At 62.2% G+C, this 14,518-nt stretch overlaps 1 protein-coding gene across 1 annotated transcript; it reads left to right on the top strand.

Moving 5' to 3' along the window:
- Positions 1-1,019: 1,019 nt before the first annotated feature.
- Positions 1,020-14,217, top strand: ADAM8 (ADAM metallopeptidase domain 8). The gene is made up of 21 exons (XM_054288320.1): positions 1,020-1,083; positions 2,168-2,274; positions 5,740-5,816; positions 5,987-6,065; positions 6,397-6,473; positions 7,558-7,744; positions 8,525-8,590; positions 8,678-8,746; positions 9,298-9,467; positions 9,548-9,629; positions 10,123-10,271; positions 11,217-11,394; positions 11,999-12,088; positions 12,275-12,470; positions 12,626-12,725; positions 12,814-13,000; positions 13,089-13,166; positions 13,245-13,329; positions 13,416-13,530; positions 13,612-13,825; positions 13,964-14,217. Exons 1-21 carry the CDS (start codon positions 1,023-1,025, stop codon positions 14,117-14,119), a joined length of 2,523 nt encoding a protein of 840 aa, XP_054144295.1. The 5' UTR covers positions 1,020-1,022; the 3' UTR covers positions 14,120-14,217.
- Positions 14,218-14,518: the final 301 nt, after the last annotated feature.

The following is a 14,518-nucleotide window of genomic DNA, read 5'->3' as shown; positions in this document are numbered from 1 at the left end:
AGCTTATCTGCCCTGATCTCCCAGCTCCAGTGCTTCCTGTGACAGTCCAGCCACCCCAGTGCCCTGAGTGCCCCTGCAGAGCCACAGGACATGTCCCACCAGGCCGGGGGACACCTTCATGCCCCCAAGGCCATACACGCAGTCCCCAGTGCCACCCGGGCCATCCTCCCACCCCAATGTCCTGTGGGCATCCTCCTCCACCCCGCTGACCCAGCCCCCCGTGCCCCAGGGACTGTCCCCAGAGCCTCACAGCCAGCCATGATTCCCCACAGAGCGCTCCTGGATGCTCATGGACAGTCCCCAGCGTCCCCTCTGGTGTCCTGCAAACCTTCCCTGTCATCCTGTGCACCCCAGGGACCGTCCTGATGCCCTGTGACCCTTCCCACTGCCCCATGGACCCTCCCAGTGCCCCTTGGATAGTCCCCAATGCCCGAGGGACCCTCTGTGTGCCCTTCTCGATTCCCCACGGACCCCCGTGACTGCCCGGGGATGGTCCCCAGCGCCCCTGATGCCCACACCACCCTCCCTCAAATTCCCCGTGGGCACCCCGCATTTCCCTACGGACACCCCCGGTGCCCGAGAATCGTCCTCGATCCCCACCGGCTGCCCCCGGTGCCCCGTGGGCTCTCCTCAGCTCCCCACGGATCCTCCCGCGATGTCCCCGGTACCGGGGCTCCCTCCCCATTCCCAGCGGGAGCAGCAGATCAGCCCCCAATGCCCTCCCCGGTTCCCCGTGCCCCCCATCCCCGGGTGCCCCCATCTCCCTGTGCCCCCCATCTCCCTGTGCCCCCATCTCCCCGTGCCCCCATCTCCCCATGCCCCCCATCTCCCGGTGCCCCCATCCCCCGGTGCCCCCATCTCCCGGTTCCCGGTGCCCCCATCCCCCGGTGTCCCCGCCGTTCCCCGCCGTGGGCGGCCCGTCCCGCCCGCCCCGCCCCGTCCCGTCCGGGCCGTGGGTGAGTCACGGCGGGCGGGGGCTGCCGGCGGCGCGGCGAGCGGGGGCACGGCGGGACCTCCGAGCCATGGCCCGGCCGCTGCTGCTGCCGCTGCTGCCGCTGCTGCTGCTGCCGCTGCCGGCCCGCGGTGAGCCGGGGTCCGGGAGGGCGGGCGGGCACTGTGGGGGGCGATGGAGACACCGGGATGCGGGCACGGGGATGCTTTCCCCCATAGAGGCACCGGGATGCGGGCACGGGGTTGCTCCGCTCGAGGGGGAGGATGATGGGGAAGGGACGCCCGAGCGGGGCTCGCTCCCACCGGGATGCTCCCGGTGCCTCCCGGGCCGTGCGGGCGCCTCGGGAAGGCGGCAGGAGGGTGACAGGGAGGTCCCCCCGGCCACCACTTAAACGCGGTGTCCCGGGACTCATCTGGCTCCGGGCACCCCCTCACCGATCATCCAGCTCCGTCCGACCGCGGCGTTCGGGGCTCCCGGGAAAAGCAGAGCGTTTGTGGCAGGAATTCTCCGCTCCGGCATCCAGGCAAGGCTGGGAGGGGGCTGAGCCAGCCAGGCACCAGCCGCGCTCCCCGGCAGCCCCCACAGCCGCCAGACGCCGAGTCACACGCGGTGCCATCACCATGGGGAGCTGGAAAACCTCTCCCTGTATCGCCGCACCGGCGATCTGGAAACCAAAATCCCTTTTTGGGGTTTCCAGCCCCAAAGGGACTCGCTTGCTCTCAAGTGATGCTGAGAAACCTAAATCCCTTCGGGTTTCCAGCCCCAAAGGGACTTGTTGGCTCTCAGGTGATGCTGAGAAATCCAGATCCCTTTTTGGGGTTTCCAGCCCCAGAGGGACTCGCTCGCTCTCGGGTGATGCTGAGCTCTCTGAGTTGCATTCCCAGCTGATATTTCAGGATTTGCTCTTGGGGCTCATCCCTGCCCCTTCACGTTGGCTGCTCTTGTTCTCCCCTAGACTGACACCCGAGGGAGCGGCGTGTTGGACAGGGAGGGGGGCTTTAGGGTGGATTTTAGGGAAAGGTTCTTCCCCCAGGGAATGGTCCCGGTCCTGAAGCTGCAAGAGCTCCAGGAGGGTTTGGACGCCACTCTAGGGATGCCCAGGGTGGGATTGTTGGGGGTCAGGAGCTGGGTCAGTGATCCGTGTGTGACTCGGGGTGATATCCCGTGCCTCGGTGGTTCCCGGGCCTCTGTCTCAAAGCCCTTGGGCTTTTCCAGGCTCCAGGGCCGGGCCGGAGGAGCTGCCCCACGTGGAGCGCTACGAGACGGTGCTGCCGCGGGAGCTGCCGGTGCCCCGGGCCAAGAGAGAGCTCTCCGCGCCTCCGGTGAGTCCCAGGGGATGCGCCCGAGGGGATGCGACCAGCAGGGACCTTGTCCCACCACCGGCCTCAGTGCAGGACCCTGGACCAACATTTTGGCCAGACCCGCTCAGCCCTGCACCCAAAGACCGACATGCTGCCCCTTTCCTTGCCTTGGAGATGCTGGAGCAGTGGATCAGACCAGCTTTCCTGGGCAGTTTGGGGTTTAATTAGGACCTGCAGAGCGGGGCTGCTTTCTCCAGTGCTTTTTTTGGAGACGTGACCCAGTGGTGCCACCTCTTGCAGCCCTGCCGTGATCTTGTGACATCTGGTCTTTCCTTAAGGAGGGGTTTGCAGAGCCTCGTGGAGCTGTAAGCACTTTTCTTGCTGTGTTTGCTGAAGTTGGGGCTTTGTTTTTGGTCCTCTGGGACGGAGAAATAAGAATCAGAAAGTTGCAGAAATCCACATGAAAGCAAACCAGCACTGTTTTTCTTGGGAAACCTGGCAATTTGGGGGAAGGAATGGGGTTTGAGTCAGGAGTTTGGAGTGCTTGACCTCAAAGTCACTTTCCTCATTGCCTCACAGTGAAATTCAGCCAATTTTTTTGTTTTAAATTCCTTTTCTAGCCCCAGAAAGCGCCGATTTTAGCGCCTGGAGGCACGGAGGGACAGGGCACACGCATCCCCCAGTGCCTTACAGCACGTTCCTCTGTGATTCAAACCCTTCCTGATAAGCTAGCTTCAAAAACACTCCCCAAAGCATCTGTTTTCCCTGCTCCAGAAACCTAAACTTGTCCACGAGATAAACATTCCCCGGGCTATTTAGAGACGCCATCTGTGCCGGGCGTGCGCCGGCACCGAACCCTCGGCAAGGGGAGCTCACCCACCCCGAGGGATCCCTCTGGAGAGGACATCTGCCATGAGCTCCATGCCTGGGCACTGCCACGGGGACTGTCTGATGGCTGGCACCTGGGTTTGGTCTTGGTTTGGGTGGTTCTTGGGCATCCCAAACCTGCCTTGTTATGGGTAGGGACTCTCCTGCTTTCCAAGACCTTGGAAAGAGGTTAAGTTTGCTCTCCTGGGCATCTGGGTGGGGAAGAAGCTCTCAGTCAGGTTTGGCCACCACCAAGCCCCTGTGAGACAGAGATGGGTGTGCTCCACACTGGCACCTCCTGTAGCCAGGATGGGCACAGGCCACCAGGAGCTGGTGCTGGGGCTGGAGTGGCTGGGACACATGGGATTGGTCCAGCAGGTAGAGGTTGAAGCAGATCAGCAACCCCAAAGTTCATCTCTGAGGGCAGGGTGGAGCCCTGGACTCTCCTGGTGCCACCCTCCCCACCAGCCCAGCAGGGAGAGTGGCACAGCCGGGATCTTCATGGAAAGGGCTCTGGAAAAGTGTGCAAGGCCTCTTGGCTCTTCCCAGCTGAGTTTGGGGGGATGGGACATCCCAACCCCATTCCCATCCCATCCCCATCCCATCCCCATCCCCATCTCCATCCCCATCCCATCCCCATCCCATCCCCATCCCATCCCCATCCCCATCCCCATCCCATCCCATCCCCATCCCATCCCCATCCCCATCCCCATCCCCATCCCCATCCCCATCCCCATCCCATCCCATCCCATCCCATCCCATCCCCATCCCATCCCCATCCCCATCCCCATCCCCATCCCCATCCCCATCCCCATCCCATCCCAATCCCATCCCCACCCCATCCCCATCCCATCCCCATCCCATCCCATTCCCATCCCATCCCAACCCCATCCCATCCTCATCCCATCCCATCCCCATCCCATCCCCATCCCATCCCCATCCCCATCCCATCCCCACCCCATCCCCATCCCATCCCTATCCCATCCCCACCCCATCCCTATCCCATCCCCATCCCATCCCCATCCCATCCCCACCCCATCCCCATCCCCATCCCATCCCCATCCCATCCCCATCCCATCCTCATCCCATCCCCATCCCATCCCCATCCCATCCCCATCCCTATCCCAATCCCATCCTCATCCCATCCCATCCCAAGCTCTCTGGATCTCTCACTGGGAGCAGCTGGAAGAATTCCCTGCTGTTCCTGTGCTCTGGCTCAGCACGGCCAGGGCGCTCTCAGGGCTGCTCCCGAAGCTTTCCCATCTGGAGCCCTTGCCCAGCCCGTGCTGATGAGGCAAGGCTGATTCAGAGCAGCTTCTCAGGACGTTTTATTTGAAACTTGCCCTGCGGTCGTCTCCCTGACCCAGCGGCCCCTTCCAAGAGCTTTCCTGCCATTCCTTCAGAGCTCTTCAGGCCTTGGGGCTGCCAACAATAACAAAGGATGGCTTTGTTGGCGGACAGGGGTCTGGACAGACGCTGTTCATGAGAGAGGAATTTTCCAGGGACCTGGAGCTGCAAACCAGGGAGAGCGGGGGCAGCTGAGTGCCAGGCAGAGCCTCTCACCTGGCCCTGCTGCTGGCACGGAGTCAGCAGGGCTCTCCACTCGGCCTGGCTGCCTCCAGGGTGCAGATCATCCCCTCGGGAATGCTGAGCCATGGCATGACAGCCAGCGCTGCCACCCTCCCCGGGGAGAGGCAGCACACCTCATCCCTGAGGAATGCTGGCCCCATGGGAAAGGCTGGCTTTGCCTTTGGCTGGGCTCTCTCCACACCTGGATTGGCAAGGGATGAGGATGTGCCCTCAGGAGAGGTGGATGTGCCATCAGGAGAGCTGGATGTGCCCTTGGGAGAGGTGGATGTGCCCTCAGGAGAGTGGATGTGCCCTCAGGAGAGTGGATGTGCCATCAGGATGTGCCCTCAGGAGAGGTCTCGGGTCCCTCTGGCAAGGGCACAGCCTGGCACAGGACCGTGGCTCTTTCCCAGTGATTCCAGCAGGATGGAGCCTCTGCAGGTGGAGATCTCAGGATAACCCAGAGGGAAACACTTTTCCTGTAGGAGCATCTCCATCCTGGGGGTTCAGGGCTCAGCTGGCAGAGCCACCCTGGCTCGCTCCCACTGGGATTGGGCTCACAGTGGTGCCAAAATGTGCTCCGAGAGGCCGAGGGGAGGCAGTTCCCCAAACGTGCTGTGGCGTGTCAGATCGGGCAGGCAGGAAGAAGTTTCTGCTGATAAGAGCCATGGGGATCTTTGTGGTTCAGCTGGTGAGTAAGAGCTGAACTCAGACCCCAAAAAAGGAGCTCTGTGCCTGGTGAGGAGGAAAGCTCAGTCCCTGGCAGGGCCATCTGCAGCCGTGTGTCAGACACGGGAAACCGGGCTCTGCTGACTCGTCTCCTTGCGGGTGACCTGTTCCTCTGCTCAGGATGTGTGGGGATTTGCCTGATTGCCCACAGGCTCTCTTCCTTCTCTTCTGATTTCCTGTGTCTTTGCCACGTGCCCCCAGGCTGAGCAGCTCCCTCAGCAGGGCGCGCACAGCCCCTGGCCCCTTTCTGGGCAGGAGGGGGCCCCTCTGGAGCAGCTCTGGCTGCTGCTGAGGCTCTGATGGCTCCTCTCTCTCCTGCAGAGCACCTACCCAAGCCATGTCCTCTACGGCATCCGCGCAGAGGGCAGGGAGCACCTCCTGTGGCTGGAGAGGAACAGGTGAGGGCAGGGTGGGGTGGTCTCAGGGTGTGACACCCTTCTCCTGGTGTCACTGAGCTCAGCCCAGAGCACTTTATCCCCCCATTGCAAAGCCCACCCGGGGGTGTCACAGCCCCCAAATGCTGCTCTCAAAGCGGGGTCACTGCTGATGTCCCCTCCCCACCCCGCAGGGCCCTGATGGGGCAGCACTACACCGAGACTCACTACTCTGCAAACGGCTCGGAGATCACGGAGCAGCCGGACACACAGGTATGGGCTGGGGACACACAGATACAGCTGGGGGACACACAGGTATGGGCTGGGGGACACACAGGTACAGCTGGGGGACACACAGGTACAGCTGGGGACACACAGGTATGGGCTGGGGACACACAGGTACAGCTGGGAACACACAGGTATGGCCTGGGGACACACAGGTATGGGCTGGGAGACACACAGGTACAGCTGGGGGACACACAGGTATGGGCTGGGGACACACAGGTACAGCTGGGGACACACAGGTACAGCTGGCTGGGGGGAGCAGCTCTCCCACCCCTGGGGTGCCAGGGCAGCCCCACAGCTGTGCCCCCTGTCCCTGCAGGATCACTGCTTCTACCAGGGCCACGTGCGGGGACAGCCCGACTCGGCAGCGAGCATCAGCACCTGCAGCGGGCTCAGGTGAGTGGAGCCCTGCTCGGGGCTGGGGACAGCTGGGGACAGCTGGAGACAGCTGCCAGCCTGGGCACAGGGCACGGTGACACGGGGGGACAGAGCCCCGAGGACCAGAGTGACAGAGCCCTGGTCACAGAGCCCCAGTGACCAGAGTGACAGAGCCCCGGTGACAGAGCCCTGGTGAGCCAGAGTTTCAGAGCCCTGGTGACCCAGTGTGACAGAGCCCCTGTGAGCCGGTGTGACAGAGCCCTGGTGAGCAGAGTGACAGAACCCCGGTGACCAAGGGTGACAGAGCCATGGTGATCCACTGACAGAGCCCTGGTGTGACAGAGCCCTGGTGACCAGAGTGACAGAGCCCCAGTGTGACAGAGTGACAGAGCCCTGGTGAGCCTCAGTGTGACAGAGCCCCGGTGACAGAGCCCTGGTGACCCAGAGTTTCAGAGTCCTGGTGACACAGGGTGACAGAGCTTCGGTGAGCAGAGTGACAGAGCCCTGGTGACCAAGGGTGACAGAGCCATGGTGAGCCGGTGACAGAGCCATGGTGATCCACTGACAGAGCCCTGGTGAGCCCCAGTGTGGCAGAGCCCCGGTGACAGAGCCCCGGTGACCCAGAGTGACAGAGCCCCAGCTCAGCTTTCCCTGTGGAAGGGACAGTGACATCCCTGTTCCTGCTGGAGCTGCTGCCCCCGGCAGGAAAGGCTCCCGGCTCTTTGGGGTGAGAGTGGAGCCCTGAGCCCCCCGGAGCTCCGGGCAGCACTGCCCCGGCTGGATCCATCCGTCATTAAAGGATCAGCTGCCGAAGCCCAGGACATTCCTGCTGCCTGGAGCGCTCCCAGTGACTGACCCTTGTGCTGCCTGTCCCCTCCCAGCCCTGCAGCCGCTTTGTCAGTTGCGTTTATTGGGAATCCCAGAATGGTTGGGGATGGAAGGGACCTTAAAGCCATGGGCAGGGACACCTTCACTAGACCTGAACAATCCCAGGGATGGAGCACCGACCACGGGCACTCCTGTAGGTCTGTCCGTGTGCTGCCTGTCCCCCAGCCTGACGCCTGCCCTCTGTCTGTCTGTCTGTCTGTCTGTCCGTCCCCAGCGGGTTTTTCCGGGTGAACGGGACCACGTTCGTGCTGGAGCCGCTGGACGGGGCCGTGGCCGGCCGGCACGCCGTGTACCGAGCCGCTCACCTGCGCGGCAAGCGCGGCACCTGCCGGGAGCCCGGCGCCAGCCTGCAGTACGACCGAGAGCCGCAAATCCCCGCGGCCATGAAGCTCTACCGATGGGTAGGGATGGGACGGCGCCGCTGCTCCTTCCTGAGCCGGTCCTGGGAGGGAGGAGGGGGTTCCGAGCATCTCGGCCATGCCCCTGTCCCATGGGGTGGTGTCAGTGCCCCAGCACAGGGGGTGTGGTGGGAAGAGACCCCTGGATCTTGTGCCATGAGCAGGAGCATCTATGATCCTGCAGAGCCTGGTGGGGTATCCTATGGCATTTGCTGGCAACCCCAATGAGGTGTGAGACAGTGATGCTTATCTTCCTATCAGAATTATCATCTTATCAGAATTAACATCTTATCAGAAGGCTAATTAATTGCTTCATTATACTATATTATTCTATACATCTAAAAACTGAACCTGCCAAGCACTCCATTCTGCACACAATGCACAGAACCTCATGACTGTCAACCCACAGTCCTGACACACACTCTTGGCCCTAATAGGCCTAGTAACAAAACCCCATCACTTTGGATAAATAATCTCCATATTGCATTCTACTTCTGCACAAACACAGGCACAGCAAATGCTAAGAATTGTTCTTCCTTTCTCTGGGGTTCAGAGAACGCAAATCCAAGAAATATTCTTGGGAAGAATTGTGCCTTGCTTTTCTCTGTGAGGAGAAATGTGGGGCTGCAGCATCCCAGCATCCGTGGGCTGGAAGAGGTCTGAAACCCAGCAAAACACCATCCCAGAGCTGAGCTAGGAGACCTGCTGACCTCCAGGATCTGGCACACCCCATGGGATGTGGGGCAGCTGCAAGCTGAGCCCCCCTTTCCTGTTCCCTCTCAGAAATCAGGTCCGGTCCAAAAAGGTCCCCGGTTCGTGGAGCTGGTGCTGGTGGCAGACAACCAGGAGGTAAAGTGGGCAGATTGGTGCTGGGGGTTTGCTGTCACACCTGCAGTGGGGAGCTCACCTGGGAGCCTCTCTGTGTCCTCCCCACAGTTCAGGAAGCACAAGGACCTGCGCACGGTGCAGAACCGCATGAAGGAGATCGTGAACCACGTGGACAAGGTGAGCCCAGGGCTCTGGATCCCCTCCCAGCTCCGCTGTGGGCACAGGGGAGGTGGCACAGAGCCTGGCACGGGTGGGGTGGTGGAGCTGGAGCCAACCTCAGGCCCACAGGGTGACCACATCCCTCCATGTGTGACCCATCCCAACCACATGTGCAGCACGGACAGGATGAGGGGCTCAGCTCTGTCCACAAGGGAAGTTTTGTCCTGTAACCCCTGGGAGCCCGTCCCGTGGCCACTCTCAGGCTGCTAACAAAGGGAGGGATGCACTGGGCCATGCTGACTTTCCTGGTGGCTTTGCTCCAGCCCCAGTTGTTGGTTAGCAGTGTGGGAGCCACATCCCAGTCTCCACCAGCCAAGAGAGAGCCCAGAGGTTTGGGGGGCAATCCTGTGTCCATGGTCACCCCAGCTGGTGTCATTTACTGAGGTGACAGAGGTGACACTGCTCAGTGAGGAGCGTCCTGGGCTGGGCTGCAGCTCCTGGGGCAGGTGGGACCTCCCTGCTCTGCTGCAGCCCCAACCCAGGCTCCCTCTGGCTGTGTCCCACCCCAGCTGTACCAGCCCCTCCGCCTGAGGGTGGCCCTCATTGGCCTGGAGGTGTGGAACCACAGGGACAAAATCACCGTCAGCCCCAACCCCGAGGTGACCCTGGACAACTTCCTGCACTGGCGGGAGTCGGAGCTGCTGAGGAAGAAGCCCCACGACAACGCCCAGCTGATCACGTAAGGACACGGGGACACCCCCCTGTCACCCTCCCAGGGCAGGTGGCCACGGTGGCATCTCCATCATCTCCATCCCACAGGGGCGTTGACTTCCATGGCAACACCGTGGGGCTGGCCAAGAAGCTGGTGATGTGCACCAGGGACTCCGGCGGCGTCAACCAGGTGGGTGCCGTGCCCTGCCCTCCCTGCACTGCCACCAGGGCCACCCCCTCCTCCGCTGGTCCCCAGCTGTCCCCCTCTGCAGCCTCAAGGCTGGATTTGGTCCCTGGCATCTCTGTCCCCTAAGTGACTGAGGCCCAGAGAGGTGCTGGGGCTGTGGACACCCAGCTGGGTACCTGTGGTACCTTTGGTGCACTTGGGAAGCCTCCCAGAGAAGCTCCACGGACACAGGAGCTGGGATTTTAGGAGGCTATCAGGTGGCTGGCACTGGCTGTGCTCCTCCTCTGGGACCTGTGACCTCCCAGAGCCACCACAAAGCATCATTTTTGGAGCAGCCACTTTGTCTAAGCTCACTGACAACCCTGAGAGACCAACCTGGGCCTCTTGAGGGACCATGTCCAACTTGTGTCTTCCTTTGCCTGAGCGTGGCAGTGTGAGGAGACACATGGAGAAGCCAGAAGGGCCCCTAACCCAGGCTGGGCTCCTTGTCCCACAGGACCACAGCACGAACCCCATCGGAGCTGCCTCCACCATGGCCCACGAGATGGGGCACAACCTGGGCATGTCCCACGACGAGGACGTCGCCGGCTGCCGCTGCCCTGTGCCCAAAGCTGATGGGGGCTGCGTCATGGCAGGGAGCGTGGGGTGAGTGAAGGGGACAGGGGGACATCTCTGGGCAGCAAAAACACCCAATGACAGGGTGTCCTGAGGGGGTGGAACCAGTGAGATGGTCAGGTCTGGGTGGACACTCCACCCCACCTCACCTCACTGCATATCCTTGTCACTGCTTTGTAATGAAGGGATGGGACTCTTTTCAGGCTAAGAATCATTTATTGCTCAGATAAACATCAGTCTCAGAGGCTGTGAGATTTTAGAGGAGCAAGCACTCAGCCATGGCTCAGAGTAGTCACAAGTTCCTTGTTACAAGGCAATGTAGAACTTTCTAACCCAATTAATAGATGCCACAAGGTTCATTTTGCTTTTCTAACCCATCACCTTTACTTCACTGTGGGTACTTTTGCCCAATGGGCTTCTGCCACACTTATATGCTTCTATTATAACTTCTAAACTCTCAGCTCACTCTATACAACCACACCCCTACATTATAAACCTTTCACCATCTTATCAATGCAGTTTTCTATATTATAAACCTTTCACCATCTTACCAATGCAGTTTTCTATATTATAAACCCTACACCATCTTATCAATACTGTTTTGTAGATTATAAATCCTTTACCATCTCATCAATGCAGTTTTCTATATTATAAACCCTTCACCATCTTATCAATGCAGTTTTCTATATTATAAACCCTTCACCATCTTATCAGTGCAGTTTCTCACTCACTTAAGGCATATTCTTTCTTACAACTATAGAAACACAAGTTTATGGTTTTTCTGCTTAATATCTGTATATTTTATTTTTACATCAATCCAAGCCTCTCCCAAGGCTGCAGATCAAACCCTTCAGTGCCTGTGGAAGTTCCTATTTTTCCGATTCCCATAACCACAGGTGCTTCTGAGTGGATGGATGTCCCTCCCGCTGCCCCCGGGGCTCTCTGCTGACCGTGTCCCGTTCTGTGCCCCCGCAGGCTGGTGTACCCCAAGCTCTTCAGCCGCTGCAGCGAGCAGGACATGTGGCAGTTCCTGGGGGACCCCCGCACCAGCTGCCTGCTGAACGCGCCCCGCGCCGACGAGCTCTATGGGGGCCCGGTGTGCGGGAACCAGTTCGTGGAGCGGGGAGAGCAGTGCGACTGCGGCACGCCCCAGGTGGGGACGCCCTCCCGAGGTGGCCAGCAGGGACCTTAGAGCTGTCCGGCTCCTGATGCTCCTGCCAAAAAATAACCGGCAGAGGATGTTCGTGTGTGCGCCCCCGATTCGTGTGGCTGGCTGTGATTTTAGCCTAGGAAAGATGGACATCCCTCCATGTCCTCCAAAGGTGTCCCCCCTCCAGGAGAGGACATCGGGACGTACTTTCAAGAGTTGTGCTCAGCTGTTCCTCACCCCTACCAGCACGTTGGAATTAAGACAGACAGACAGGCAATGCCTCTGGGATCAATCCCTGAATGTTCCCTGCCCCAGGGAGCACAGAAATCCTCACTTTTTCTCCTTGTGCAAAGGGAACCAGCTCAGGCTCCATCTTTTGAAAAAGTCCTTTCTGGCCCTTTGGTTTGGTGTTGGTAAAGGGGATAAAGAGGCAGCAGGAATGTCCGTCCCCACCTGGGATGTTGCTGTGGTTTTAGCCCATGGTTTAACCCTGCTATGGGCATCTGGTGACTCGGCAGCCTGGTCCCCTGGCAAAGGAAGGAAGGAAGGAGAGGGTCCTTCAGGGGCCTCCAGGAGGGTTTAATTCCATCCCATCCCTGTCCCGCAGGAGTGCTCGGACCGCTGCTGCAATGCCACCACGTGCCAGCTGAGAGAGGGAGCCGAGTGTGCCCGCGGGGAATGCTGCCAGGACTGCAAGGTACTGCGGGCACAGGGAGCAGCTCCGCAGGCTCCTAACGCGGGGCAGAGCCGGTCCGAGCCCTGGAGGAGCGGATCAGTCGGTAGCAGTGCCAGCATCCAGGACGTGCTGGGAAGCGTTTCCCAGGGCGGTGCCTGGAGAAGCGAGAGCACCCAGGCAGCGCTGACACCGCTGCTCCCCGCGCAGGTGAAGGCTGCAGGGACGCTCTGCCGGGCCAGCAAGAACGACTGCGACCTGGCCGAGCACTGCAGCGGCCTGAGCGCCGAGTGCCCCGAGGATGTGTTCCAGGAGAACGGCATCTCCTGCCAGCACGGCAGCGGCTACTGCTACAACGGGGCCTGTCCTTCGCACGGCGAGCAGTGCCGGGCTCTGTGGGGCGCAGGTAGGGCCCCCTCCCTTCCCTTCCCTGCCCATCCTCCTGCCCCACCGGCTGCGGGTTGTGCCCGCATCCCCCCGGGCCAGCGCATCGCCCGGCTGCCGTCCCTTCTTGCATCCCAGGATCCCAAAGCGGGATGACATTTTCCGTGTGTCCCGCAGAGGCGCAGGTGGCTCCCGACGTCTGCTTCAAGCACAACAGCGAGCAGCACGTTCACCTGCACTGCCTGACCGAGTACGGCAAGCAGCCCTGCAGCCCCAAGTAAGGACGGGGGTGCGGGGATGCCCCAGACGGGGGTGCGGGGGAGCCCCAGCCCGGCCGGGCCGCGCTCACGGCCGTGTCCCCGCAGGGATGTCAAGTGCGGCACGCTGCTGTGCCTGAGCGACAAGACCCAGCCCATCCTGGGCACCGGCTACTACTCCTTCGGCTACTACTTCGGCCGCTTCAAGTGCAAGGCGGTGATCGCGGGCAGCGACGCCGGCGAGGCGGCCGAGCTGCGGCTGGTGCCCACCGGCGCCAAGTGCGGCGAGGAGATGGTGAGAGCCGAGCGGGGCCGTGCCGGGCCGGGCAGGGTGAGCACCGGCCCCGGGACGGCCTCCTCAGAGCCCCCCTGCCTGTCCCCAGGTCTGCTACGCCGGCCGCTGCCAGAACCTGCTGGTCTACGGCGACAAGAACTGCTCGGCCAAGTGCAACAACCACGGGGTAGGCGCTGGGATGGCCCCTCCCGGAGGTGCCGCTGTGGTGCTGCCACCGCGCTGACCCGCTCTGTCCCCTCCCCAGGTGTGCAACCACCGGCGCGAGTGTCACTGCGACCCGGGCTGGGCAGCGCCCTACTGCGAGCAGGAGATTTCGGGCATAGCCGCAGGTGGGTGCCGAGGAGGGGCCTGGGGAGGGGGCTGGTACCGCTGCCGGGTTCTGCTCCTTCACCAGCGCCCGGTTTGGTCCCCGCAGGCAGCGGCGGAGCGGTGCTGGCGGCCGGGCTGGCCGTGCTGGCCCTGGCCGGGGTCGGGCTGGCGGGCGGCGCGGTGCTCCTGAGGGCCAGGGCGGCGCGGCGCTCGCACAAAGGGTAATTCATTCCCGTCCCGGTGCTCGGGGCTGAGCTCCAGGGGTGTCCCGAGCAGCCCCTCATGGTGCCCGTGCCCCGCAGGAGCTCCAGCGGGACTCCCTCCGGCCTGGCCAACCCGCTGTTCCTGGAGGGCGGCCGGGCGCGGCCGGGTCGCCGCCAGCTGAGCCGCGGGGACATCGGCCAGCCCAGCCTGCTGAGCAGCACGGCGGCCCCGCGGGTCACCCGGGCTCACAGCCCCGTGCTGGCCCCGCGGCCACCGGGGCCGCCTCGGTGCCTCCCGGAATGGCCCCCGCAGGTAAACTCACCTCCCCTCCCCTCCCGATGGCCCCAGTCCCTCTGTGCGGCGGCTTGGAGGCGATTGGGGACCCTTCCTCGCCCCCTGCCCCTCCGGGTCCCTGCCCAGGTGAGGCAGTCGGGTCTCTCCTCCCGCCAGGCGAAGCCGAAGCCGCCCAGCAAACCTCTGCCAGCGCTGAAGGGCAAAGCGCCGAGCCAGGGCGAGGGGCCGCCGGTACCGACCCTCCCACCGAGCCCCTTTCAGCGGTGTCCCCCGCCCAAGGTGGCCCTGAAGCCGCCCCCGGGCAGGAGGTGACCAAGGGTGCTGCGAGGAGCGGCACCGCTGGCGGGTGGCAGCGCTGGGGAGCCATGGTCTCGCTGCCACCCTTACTTGAATCGCCGGCCGGAGCCTCGGGCCGTGCCCGGGCTGGGCACCAGTGTTTACAGATCCTCGAGTTGTGCCTTAATGGACTCGGCAGCCTCAGGGGGAGCCGCCAGCCGGGGCTTCCCAAGGAAACCAGGAGAGGGGACAATGCCAGCTCCTGGTTTGGAGGACCAACACACGCTGGCCCAGGCTCTCCTGTGCCCTGGGAGCTGCTGCCTTCTCTCCCGACGTCCTGAATGTGTCCTGGAGCTCCTGGCATCACGGAGCAGGAAGAGCACGGCTCCGTGGGGACCTGCCCTGGCTCTGTGGGGACATCACACAGGGGAATGT

The sequence above is a fragment of the Melozone crissalis genome, unplaced genomic scaffold (assembly GCF_028551555.1).
Source record: "Melozone crissalis strain CALT ecotype California unplaced genomic scaffold, PUWL_Pcris_2 ptg000062l_1, whole genome shotgun sequence".
NCBI classification, from domain to species: domain Eukaryota; kingdom Metazoa; phylum Chordata; class Aves; order Passeriformes; family Passerellidae; genus Melozone; species Melozone crissalis.
The sequence above is the reverse complement of the archived record's forward strand: the minus strand, read 5'-3'. Positions and strand labels throughout refer to the sequence as shown.

Coding starts and splice junctions, on each gene's coding strand:
- ADAM8 (XM_054288320.1), top strand. CDS start 1,023: ATGGCCCGGCCGCTGCTGCTGCCGCTGCTGCCGCTGCTGCTGCTGCCG. Junction 1,084..2,167: donor GCTGCCGCTGCCGGCCCGCG/GTGAGCCGGGGT, acceptor GGGCTTTTCCAG/GCTCCAGGGCCGGGCCGGAG. Junction 8,747..9,297: donor TCGTGAACCACGTGGACAAG/GTGAGCCCAGGG, acceptor GTCCCACCCCAG/CTGTACCAGCCCCTCCGCCT.